General features: G+C 36.1%; 1 protein-coding gene across 1 annotated transcript in view; it reads left to right on the forward strand.

The window, feature by feature from the left end:
- MMP16 (matrix metallopeptidase 16) overlaps positions 1-12,989 on the forward strand; it is a 163,218-nt gene that overhangs the window by 109,512 nt on the left and 40,717 nt on the right. Inside the window, exon 5 of the mRNA XM_058809292.1 lies at positions 10,564-10,725. Within this exon, the coding sequence (XP_058665275.1) occupies positions 10,564-10,725 (162 nt within the window). The remainder of the gene's footprint in view (positions 1-10,563; positions 10,726-12,989) is intronic.

The raw sequence follows: 12,989 nt of genomic DNA on the forward strand, positions 1-12,989 counted from the left end.
AAAACAAACTGGATGAATCATGTTCTGAAATACCTGTTTCTCATCTCTTGCTGTGAGAGGTGCAGGTAGAGACGTTTGTGTTACAGTGTTGAGTAGCTAGATAACTTGCACTAGTGATGTTGAATCATGCCATTTCAGATTACAGGAGAACTGTAGTGATAAGAGCTTCAAAACAGCAGCACTAGCTGGGGTCAAAAGAAATCTGTCCCAGCCCCAGAGGGGGCTGTTTTGGAGCAGTTCCGTATAGCAGTCAGAAAGGGCAGTTGCAGGCATGGGCTGTTCCCTGTCCCTCAATATGGCAAGACAAACACTCATATTGGTCTGAATATTGTTGTGCCTCTGAAATTTAGAATGCAAAGTTGGTAGTATGGTAATTTGTAAACATACTTTTAGTTTCCCTTTTCTAAGAATCATACAGAGCACCTTTCTTGTGATGCAGTTTAGAGATTGAAACTATGTTAGTATGAGGCAATGGGATATTCCGGAAGCTGAAGATCCAGTAAGGACAACGAAATAATGTTTTTAACTGTGCCCCAGCTAGCAGTGCTAGCAGAAGCAGCAAAAGTAGTAGGGCCTGAACTTCAGGAAGAGTTGGGGACGGAATGGCTGGATAGTGCCCAGGTGGAAAGGGACCTGGGGGTGCTGGTTGACAGTCGATTGAATATGAGCCAGCAGTGTGCCCAGGTAGCCAAGAGGGCCAATGCCATCCTGGCCAGTATCAGAAATGGAGTGGCCAGCAGGAACAGAGAGGTCATTCTTCCCCTGTACTCGGCACTGGTGAGGCCTCACTTGGAGTACTGTATCCAGTTCTGGGCCCCTCACTTTAGGAGGGACATCGAGTTACTTGAGCGTGTCCAGAGTAGAGCAACGAGACTAATAAGGGGCTTGGAACACAAGCCATATGAAGAGCGACTGAGGGAGCTGGGTTGTTCAGCCTGGAGAAAAGGAGACTCAGGGGCGACCTCATCGCTCTCTACAACTTCCTGAAGGGTGGCTGTGGTGAGCTGGGGGTCGGCCTCTTTCTCCGGGCGATAACAGATAGAACAAGAGGACACAGTCTCAAGTTGCGTCAAGCGAGATGTAAGTTAGAATTAAGAAGGAAATATTTCACAGAAAGAGTGGTCAGATACTGGAATCATTACCCAGTGAGGTGGTGGAGTCATCATCCCTTGAAGAATTCAAAAAAAGACTGGATGTGGCACTTGCTGCCATGATCTAGTTGAACAGTTAGAACATCGGCTGGACTTGATGATCTTATAGGTCTCTTCCAGTCTTGAACTTCTGTGATTCTGTGATTCTGTGAAAATAGATATATAATCAGCAGTCACTCCTCGGCTGTTTTCTGTTTTTAATCATCACTTGTGATGCTGGCAGTGCTGGCCACAGTGGCTTGCAGAGATGTGGTCCCAACATTTCTGAGTGTGGAAGTTCTGGTCTGAGAGCCATCAAACATGGAGTATCTGGTACTGTCCCTTCTTCCTGCTGGGGCCCACTGTTCTTGCTGCAGGCTGGGGTCCTGCTGAGCTTGTAATTCAGTGAAGGGGAAGTTCTAGGCTTGACTTCTGCCCTGGCCTGCACTCTCATGTCGAATCTCTCCTGTGCTTTGCCAGGGGCAATGAACTCCTGCCATCATCCTCCTCTCTAAGCAAATTCTTGCATACTCTTCCCTCTGCTGGGAGGCCCAGGAGTATGACTGGGCTGCCTGACCATCTTGTCCTCTCCAGCACCCTTTGCTCTGCCCTCTGCTGTTACAGGGCTTGCAAGGGTTGCTGGGTGAAGAGAGAGGCGAGAATCTTGAACTCATGTTCAGAAGGCTTGATTTATTATTTTATACTATATATTACATTATTACTATGCTAATAGGAATAGAGAGAAAAATTCTCAGAAGCTTGCTAAGCTAAGAATAGCAAAGGAAAGAATCAACAAAGTTCTGTGTCCAGGCAGAAACCAAGAACAGCTCTGCCGTGAGTGGTCAGTAAATCTAAACATTCACCTAAGACTAATCACAGATGCACCTGTTGCATTCCACAGCAGCAGATAACCATTGTTTACATTTTGTTGCTGAGGCCACAGCTTCTCAGAAAGGGGAAAAATCCCAAAGAAAGCATTTTTATGAAAAGATGTCTGTGACACTCTGCAATCTGTCATCTGGAGGCTGCCCCTCCATGGCAGGGGCCCAGTCATCTCCACACCAACAAGTGCCAAGAGTCACTGCTGCGAACTGATCATATTCCCCTGTTTTGGAAAGGTTTAGAATTCCAGCTAGGGGGGCATACAGCTGTATGGATATAGAATCGTGGGATCCTAGCCACCGATTCTCCAATAGATCAGAGCATTTCATATGAGTAAATTTTAACAAAGTAAGACCTAAGTAGCAGATTTGTCTTTCTGTCACTTTCTCTGTATACACGATCCCCAGTATGAAGTTGTCTCAATTTAAAATATGGTGCACACTTGGATCAGGTTTCTCTTTGAAGTCTGCAGACTTCTTAGAAAACTTGTCTTCTTTTCAGATCAGAGAACTTTTAATGATTTTTTTTCTTCTAATCCCTTTGCCAATTAGGATTCAAAATTCCCACTTCTTTTTATCATCAATTTAATGAAAAACACCCAAACCATGGACAAATCCATCTTGACTTTTTCTTAATGTGAATTTAAAAAAGCCAAGTAACAGTAAAGGAAGAATTGTTCATATAAAAACCTTACATATATATATAAATATATATATATATAAAATATATATATATAAAAATTATAAATATATATACATATATACATACATACATATATATATATACAAACCACCATGTTGCTGTTTAAAAATTCTCAAAGTCCTGTGTCTATGTTAAGATACAATGGTATGCTGATGAAAATAATAACCTTATTTTGGTGGGTTTAATGTGAGCTAATTTAGATGATATTATAATTACTCTCAGTAGTTTACTGGTACAGAGTAAAAAAATTTATCAAACAAAATTTTAGCCAACACAAGATTTACACATAAATTAAATTCTGTGTGCATTCTATTGAGGGGATTTCATTGATCTCTAGGACTCTTTCAGATTTCTAAAACTTGGTGAGATGCTAGAACAGGCTGCCCAGAGGAACTGTGGATTCCCCATCCCTGGAAGTGTTTAAGGCCAGGCTGGATGGGGCTCTGAGCAGCCTGATCTAGTGGAAGGTTTCCCTGCTCATGACAGGAAGGTTGGAACTGAATGGTCTTCAAGGCCTCTTCCAACCCAAACCATTCTATGCTTCTGTGATTTCTGTCTCATGACACATGATTACATCTATTGTGAATATTTGCACTATGACTTTGCCCTTCCTCCTAGAATTTACAAATATTTCTTCATAGGAGGACACACAGAACATAGGGGTAAATTAATAAAAAGAAAACAAAAGAAGCCATTGTGTTAACAAACCTGCAGTTTAGCTGAGTGGCTTGGAGACAAACCCTACAATTTTTTTGTCAAGACAAGGGTTCAATTTTAGTACAGCCTCACGCACAATTAAAATTCTCTTGCATTTATTCTCACCCAAAGTGCCACTTAGGAGTGGTAGAAAGATGTGCATTCCCTTCACATGAGTGATCCCCAGGGACCAGACAGGTGAGGACTGTGTGATCCATGCTCTTCTCATATACACATCCAAATTCTCAATCCCAGCATGTGTTCATTTTCACAGCCTTCAGAAAGCAGTTTTAAGTACTTCTCTAGCTTATTTTTCCCACTAAAAATAAAAACAGAAACAAAGAAAATACAGGAAAGAGTATAAATAGGTAAGGCTATTACAGTATTTGCAACATTTGTAATATGAAGACCTTTTCTAGCAGAATGAAAAATTCCATTAAAAGTCAAATTTATTTAAGATAGTCATTGTCTAAACACAATGATGGAAGCACCCAAAATAAATTCTTTTCATTCTATTCATCAGTATGGCTTTATTACTAGTAGAATGAAAATGCCATTTGAGAATAATATGCAAATTCATCAGTGGACCTGAGTGATGAAGAAGTTGATCCCGGAAGCAAGAGATTCAACATGAACGTAGGAGTTTGTGAAGTTTGCTAGATTTCCTGTCACAGCAGGGTTTCCTCAAAGTATGAAATAAAGCCATAAGCATCATATTTTCAGAAAGAACACATTGAAGCAAGGTCTCATGTCTTCTCTGCCTCCCATAGGATCATCTCTAGCTGCTTCACTTGTCTCTCTTTGGGGAAGTCGGTTTTGATTCATTTGTCAGAATGGTTTGCAAATTTTTTCAGTACTAGTGATTGAAACTGTGAGAAAAAAAGTGGAAATATTCTTATATCCATGCTTTTTATAAAAAGAAATTTAAGTAATTAATTCCACCCATTTCAAGCAATTTTCTAAAAGTTGTAGAATATTGTTCGTAACAGATCTAAGTAGTAAGTCAGGAATTCTTGTCTTTTGCATGTCTTTACCTTCTAAAGTACAGGCTGATATGTGTTGTAAAAGAAAGTGGGCTTCTGACTTCTAAATTCTGCCCAAAATACGCAGAAACAGTAAAGCACTGCCAGGATAGACTTGCAGGCCACTGAACGCAAATGTTCTCCTCATATCTCATCAATGATCTGAGTCACCTGAGGACTGCCTTGCTCTGTAGTAATGTGGCCTTGTCAAAATTCAAGCAAGCAATTCTGAATTTCACACTAATCTTTTAATCTTTTAAAATAGAATAGTGTATTAAAAATATAGACATATGGGTGTAGGTATTCTAAATTACAGACATTGTAATTAGAACAGACTTTGTATATAACAAACTGTCTGTACCTCCTGTCCTGTCTGCATATATATATATATATATATATATATATATATATACACACATACACGCATATATGTATGTGCACAGACACATATATATATATATCTCACTATGCCTACTGGAAAGGAGTTTATTACGCATTTCATGTATTAATAGGGTGAAAGAAGACATTTTTATGTCACTGTATTTTGTCACAATGAAAAAGCCTAAGTATATAGATATATTATTGAAAATGATTGTTTAAAATAAAGTGTGTAAAAAATAGATAAGCTAAGTTCATCCAGAAAGTGGATATGCTCTGTATGATGCGCTTTTATTTAAAATGACAAAAAATTAGTTCTGTTCTTAATTTTTCAAAGGTGTTCCATCCATCTTTTAGCAAAACTCTCTTTCCAAAATAAACATTTAGCTACCAAGTTTTAGTGCCAATGGCAGAAGTCTGAGATAATGTCACACAACTATATATGATTTCTTAGACTGGAAAATGTAGCACCTTTATTTGGGTAAGAGTATTCCTATGATTTATATTTAGGCCCATGTATACTCTCAATATAGCATGTATATATACACATATATGGTGCTTATGTAAGTGCATGCATAATATATTTGCTCAGTTCTGCTCTATTGTAATAAGGTCAGAGAGAGAAGGAATCTGCTTTTGTGACTGACTGTTGAAATAGCATCTTCAAAATTCTGACCTGTCTGGAAAGGATAATAATAACAGAGCTAACAAAGATTATTTTTTTTTTTTAGTTTTTTTTGTTGTTGTTGTTGTTGTTGTTGTTGTTGTGTGGGGGTTTTTTTGGTATGCTATGTAGAGTAAGGCTCTTACTCTACAATTTGTAGCATTTCAGCTGTTTGGATGCATCAGGTGGTACAAAGGAACAGAATAATGAAAATGAAAATTCTCCATATATCAAACCAAAAGCAATAGCTATTTTGTGTGTGTGTAATATTTCTAAGTAATTGTAAGTTTGCCTTTGAGACACTGTCTTGTAATAGGATTATGATAGAAGTCTTGTGCAGATTTAAATTTCAGTTTGATGTGACTTTAATTAGAACTATCATGACTATCTACATCATGAAAACTGAAATAAAACAGTCTTTGGAAGAAAAAATGTATGTCTATGTATAAAACATCTTTGTATTTTTACAATTGTTTGGAACTTGAAATTCAGTTTCTAGGGTTTCTTTTCCTTGGGATGGAGAAGTCTTCAAAATTCAGGTTACATGTTAAGCCACTAAGTTATTGCTTTTATAAATTGAACTCACATACCATTTAAAATGGAAATTATTATCTTCAGAACTAGGCTTTCTCAATAGCTTACTGTGGACAGACATATTAGCTTTGTTTTTCTGTAGATGTGAAAAATAGTGTATATATTAGCTACAGGGAAAGGCTTCTCCATACAACATGATCCACACTGCTGGTTGTTGAATATTCGATATATTAATACATATTTATATTCTGAAGTTTGGGCAGTGTTTGTAAAGTCAGGCAGATTTAGTGCCTAAAATAGTTTATAGCCTCAGAGAAAAGTGTCAGTATAAAAATAATAATTTTACGTTAGCTCTTTACACACGGTATCTTTTTTTTCTTCACTTGTGAAATCAGACTTGAGACAAAATAAAAAAAAATCACAAACTTTTTGAGTTAACAGGCATTCTATTCCAAATCTCCGTGCTAATGGGAACACAAGAATAGAGACACACAAGTTTTGGACTTGTGCAATATAGTTTCCAATATTTTTCTATTACTCTGTGGGTATGCAACAAGATGCACCTGAGACTGTGACAGTGAATACTCACCATTGTATATCTTCAGTGGCAACATTTGCTTTAAAAATCATTGTAGCCATATGCATTTTAACTCTGCTATGACTTGTTCAAGTTTGTGATGGTGCTTCATTTTGCCATGTGGACTGAAATATGTCCTACTTGGATAATGTATTCTGAAATACAAAATGATTTGGGACTCTCTCCTTCAACAGTGGCAACTGAAAATGTACAAACTCCCCAGTATGGATAGGATAGCAAAGCTAGCCTGAATATGAATGCTCACTTGTTTGTACAGTTCAGCTTATCCTGAGCACTGACCAAGGAATTGAAGGTGGGCTACCATTGGCCTTGCTGTCTCAAATACTCTTCTGTGCAGCCTTGAGAAAAAGAGCAAGACTTACAGAAGGTTGTCCTTCTGCACTCTCAGGAGCTTTTTACAGTAACTTTGAGGTACTCAGGGCAAGTCTGATCCCTAAAGCTAAGAGGCACTGAGTAATTGTTGCCTAATTAGAGAAATCTAATCATATGCAAAGCAAAAAGGATGGAAACTCAGATAGTAATAAGGCCCTACCTGTGCTGGACTCAGCTCATCTTGGGCTGGTTTAAACCTGAGTTTCAATTGCACTAAGTTATTTGGGTCAGTTCAAATTCAGGATGCCCTGGAGACAATCATGACTCTTGATGGAAATTGTTATGAATAATGGGGCTATTTGGCTACGAGTAGAAAATATGTTCCCTGTTAAATCATTGTCACCCCAGGCAAGAATATTATTCTCCCAGCTCTTTCCTCTGACCTTCTCCCTTCCCCCTTGTTCATTTGCTCAAGGGCTGTTCTGCCTTTGCCACACTTAATGGCTCCCCTGATGGCTACAAGTTGTATTGCATGGGGTGTTAATTACTAAATCCAGAGGGACAGTCAGATACTGAATGGAATGTTTGGGGGTTTTTGGTTCCTTGGTTTGTTGGTTGGTTTCTTTGGGGGTTTTTTTGGTGGTTTTTTTTCTTCTTTCTTTTTTTTTTTTTTTTTTTTGTTTGGTTTTTTGTTTCATTTTTGTTTGTTTGTTTTTTTTTTTTTAATTTTTCTTTTTACATAATCTCCCCTATCCAAAAGATGAAAAGAGAAACAAGCAGCCTCTGCATGATATCTGTTGTCTGACATGTTCCTACTGTCCCTTAGTACTACTGTAGAACTGCTCTACCATATGGTCATTATCTGTCATTCTGGAAAGAGGATATGTCAGTAGCTGAAAGTCAGTTTTATTTATTTCCCATTTACTATGTATTTCACCTCTTTCAGATCAACATGGAGCAAAATTGCTGGAAATCTGTAAGGGGACTCAATAAGGACTGAGAATCAAAGGATGTATTGATTCTTCATGTGTTCCATAACTGGCACAAATAGAAATAGTGGACTCTTCCAAGACTGTTGATTAACTGCAGTTTCTTGAAATTTTAGAAATTAAACTAGGTAACTTCCCAGACTTCCTGCCTCAAAAAGTAGAGGTATAACATGTAAAAAACTGTTTCATGTACTGACAGTAACAAGCCTAATGGTACTAGTAGAATAAATACTCTTATTTCAAAGCAACTTGAGAATAATGCAGTAAATAAAATGTGGCCAATGTGTCAGTGCATTTTTAATATAGGACTTAGTTAATATTCTTAGTTATGATGTAGGAAGCATAGGTACAGGAAAGAAATTTGCTTTCAGAAGGTTTGAAAAGAAAAAGAATATTGCTTCTTAAATATTCAGGTTAATGCCAGGGAAAGAAATTTTGCCTCCTAATAAGCCTCGTTTAGAACTTTCACAAAACTTAGAATAGAATTGAAAAATAATGTGAGACTTTTCGTTATAGTATGAAAGCTGTAGTACAGTAACATGCTCTTCTTTTCTGTCTTTCCATCTTCAACCTATGATTATTTAAAATTACATTAATTATTCCATTATAAGTGCAGAATGAAAACCTATGCAAAGTTCCTTCTGTGCATCACTTCCTATGCTGATGTTAGCTCCAGAAGCTGTGTATTATTCATATGAGATGATGTCAAGATCAGCTTTGTCTTCATATAGAAGGCCAGACTCAGATATCAAGAGCATTTGTCACCAGGACAGTCAGGCTTATCAAAACTATTGAAACAGCACATTGAGATTCTGCTTTGATGTAAGAAGAGCTGCATCCAAGAAAAATATTGTCATAAAACATTTCATCTGGAAAACACATAATTATAAATGATAGGATAAACTTCTCATTTGTAAAAGCACATTATGTCATTAATTTTTGAAAGATGTGATTTTTTTGCACAGTGATTTTGAATGGAAGATCAAGAACATTTAGTTGTCATATTTTCAAATTAAGAATCAGAAGTTATGAGAAGACTGTGAACTGAGCATATAGTTTTACTTGTGTCTGTTTTCATTATTTCATTCAAAAATTTATTTTACGGACATCAGCATGGCTTCATACATCGTGAAGGCATCTAGTGTTTCCTATTCCATATATGCTTTGGATAAAGTTTATTTTATTGTGTCAACAAGAGGAACTGCTTGAGAAATTGAAATACTGTCAACTATGTCCTCAAAGTTCTATAATGTATATACATGCAATTTTGTTGCTGATACAAATTAATATTATTACCACTGACATTTTAAAAGTACTTCCAGATCAAGTTCCAGCAGTGAAAAATACCTGACTATCCCTAAAGAATCTAAAGCTTATAGTGTAAGAGTTAAGGTGGAGCATTTTTTTCATATTCCTAACCAATATATGACTATTAGGCCAGAGCACAAGCCTTTCATTATTTATACTTTCAACAACAAGCTACTTACTATAGGTAACACCAGTTTCACATGAGTTCAGCATTTAAAAATTAGATGGTCAGTATAGCCTGCTGATATAGAGTACTTCTCTTGTCAGTGGGACAGGATCACACTTCTGGAGGATGGTTCTTCCCATCTCTACATGGTGAAATGAGCCATATTCTGGATGTGACCCTTTTCAGACAGCTGGAATCTTCCTCCTGATCTGAACCACTTTTCCAAAGTCTCATTTTGTGACAGGTTAAGTTCAACAGAATCTGTATGAAAGACTCATAGAAAGATATGCAGAACAAAATCTTAGATGAGCAAAAAAAGACAGAAATAATACCATAGAGGTCCAGCTCTGAAACTTTTTTTTTTTTAGAAAAGATCCCATTGGCTTTCATTTGTGTTTACTTCAGAAGAGTGCCATATTCTACTGCCAAATGTTCCAGTTTTATCTAATACTCTGTAATAAAAAATTTAAAGATACTTTGAGAAGAGAATAACAAAAACATTAAACTGGTCTATATTTTGTAGTGAGTGCATGGCTTTGGGGTTTTTCTTTAGTCCTATAAAAATTAAAAAAGCTCTAAAACCTAAATAGAAAACTACAGTTATTACGAGGAATTGCACAGGGGAATATATGAGGACATCTATTTTCCTCATTAGGATTTCCATCACAGTGATTCCGAAATGGACAACATCTACATATAGTCAGCAGGGATCTGATTACAAGTGTTTGAATGACTAAGTTCTCTGTGGGGTTTATCCTAAATAGGTAGTCTTCAGTTTCTGAAGTTTACCAAACAAAGCCAAGATATTTTCCTATTGGAACTATGTCTTGATGAAAGCATTTTTACTTGGGTTCATGGCAGCATCAAGTCACAAGTTGCACAAAAGCCTAGACATAAACTATGACACTTGAACCCTAGAAATACCATGTATATCAATTAAAAAAGGTTTATGTTTATGATGTCTGTAAGAGTACCTTTATAGCCTAATGGTTTCCTTGTTAGAAAAAAAAAAGAGAGAAAACTGCCTTTTCTGCCACATTATCCTTGATGATCCATTAATTACTATGCATTACCTTGTGAAATGCAGTGAAAACATCTTGCAAGACCAGAGTTCTCCATGTGTGTTATTTTTTTACTAGCTTTGTAGATTCAAAGGTCTTTTTCCTTTCCTTCTCTTCACAGGAAACGATCTCTTTCTAGTTGCAGTTCATGAACTCGGACATGCTCTGGGCTTGGAGCACTCTAATGATCCCACTGCAATCATGGCTCCATTTTACCAATATATGGAAACTGACAACTTCAAACTACCTAATGACGATTTACAGGGCATCCAGAAGATATATGGTATGTTGTGTTCTCATCAGACAACACAAGCTTTTTGGTTTAGAGTAACTTTGAGGTCCTCCTGGCCATATCCCCTCTCCAAAGGGCTCATTGGTGTAACTTCACCAGTTGTTATGCCAGAGTCTCTGTGTGAGTAAAGCATCCAAAGATTTTGAGGACACTCTTACTCTTTTTCTTACTGTTCAAAACTTATATTCAAATCTGCACTCATCTGGAACAGTAATTTTAAATGTCTTAAAAATCCATAGAGAAAATTCAATCAAAATTATTCCAAACTATGAAAATATTAAGAAATGCAAGTGCTTAACTATAATGAGATTATTTACACAGGTGTCCAAGCTCATGTAACTGGATGAATCGATTGCCTCTCAGTTTATCAGTTATAATACAGAAAATTTCTCTCAAAATCTGAGATCCCGTAAATACCCTTATGATATATATAACAAATTGATTTCAAAATAGTGTTATAGTCCCTAGAGAGGGTAAAGAAGGGACTACTTCTTTAAAATATGTTCATTTCAGTTTTTATGGCCTGATATAAAATACCTGTGATGCAAATAAATTCTGCATCACAGAATAACAAGAAAATAAAATAAAATAAACAAGAAAACACAAAATAAACAAGAAAATTGAATTTTTTTTTAAATTACTAACAATAGCGTAATTGTGATTGTGTTGAATGTAATACTATCTGCCATATTACTAGCCCTTAAACTTCCATAGACATAGCTCTAGTTTTGGTTTTAATGACTTTGATTCTGTTGGTATATGTTAAATAGTTTAAGTTTTTTTTTTTTTCTTTAAAGATTTATTTGACTTTCAGAATTGAAAATTCTGTTGTCTCTCCATGTTAATGTTCTTTATCCAGTGCATATAATTTGATATTGCCTTGCTCAATATTCTGTAATTAAATCTGTCCTGGATTAAATTCTGTACTTCCAGTTTTTCCTGTTTAGTTTGTTGTATTTATGTTGAATATTGTGAGGACTATTCCTTCTTTTTTCATCCTACTAGAAAGAACAGCTATGATCATTTAGAATTACTGTACTGCTAACTAGAAATCTGCAGACTCCATGGTGTAATAGTAACAAGAATTTTAAAATATCATATTCATAAGTGCAGATAGATATTTTTGTAAAGCATAAATAGCAATTTCAGAATGACTGGCTGATCAGGTTTTGTTTGGTTGGGTTTTTTTCCTGTGTGATTAGCTGGAGGGAAGGTTGTTTCTCATGACCTCATAAGTTGGTAGTCTAGACTTAAGGGCTAGACAAGAATATTTTGCTGAAAAGTAGCTGCTAAGCTCAAACAGCTGTGGTCTATACATTAGGAAAAATGTGTTACCCCTGGGAAGTAATATCTGACATCACCACCAAATGGCATAAAAAAACTTTGATTTGGTTAAAAACTTTCCAACATGAGCTACTGCAAACTGATTCCTTTGCTCCCTTTAAAATCAAGATGTGATCTGGAATCATATGTCTCAATAAAAATGTCACACCTATTAAAATAATCATTTTGGTCTGCAGTATTCCTTGAAATACTGTTATTAACTTTAAATTATAAATGTCACAAGTCTTAAAATTGTGAATGAAATAAATGCCTTATTAAATCATATGACAACCATTTGGCAAGTTTAAGATTTCCGTACATACTCCATCTTTTTTTTTTTTCTTATATAGTATGTGGTTTTTCATAAAATTCTCAGAAATTCAAATGTCATTTGTGCAGTTTTAGAGTTGTCTTACTATTCAAAAGTGTTTCTGAAAGTGGTCAAAAGAAACAGCATTTCTTTTTAAGGTCAAAGTGTATTATATATTTAAATTATTTGGAGAGAAGCCTAAATAGAGTGAGCAAAAATTAAAACATTCATCTTGTTTCCAGACATGAAGCTATAAGTGAAGCTTCTTATCTTTTTGTTCATGAAAAATAAATGTTGCTGATATGTGTAGAGAGGGGCAGGCATTTTCAGCACACTCATTTCAAGGCATTCAGTATGCCATTTAGGGTATGATCAGTATCTGTCTGGGATGGCCTGATGACTTGCAGGTAGAGAAACTATGAGTTGGATAGTAATTTCATAAAACTCAGTACATTTTGACAAATAAGATATTTGGAAGAAGAAAAATGTTGTAAGACTGCTTAACAGAGTTTTAGTTTTTCACTTGAAGAAAATATGTCAACCATGGCAGGGGGGTGATGGGGGTTTGTGTGTTGTATACATGCCCAGAACTTGAGGTCCAGTTTTAGGAGCTGCTGTACAT

The sequence above is a fragment of the Ammospiza caudacuta genome, chromosome 1 (genome assembly GCF_027887145.1).
Source record: "Ammospiza caudacuta isolate bAmmCau1 chromosome 1, bAmmCau1.pri, whole genome shotgun sequence".
NCBI classification, from domain to species: domain Eukaryota; kingdom Metazoa; phylum Chordata; class Aves; order Passeriformes; family Passerellidae; genus Ammospiza; species Ammospiza caudacuta.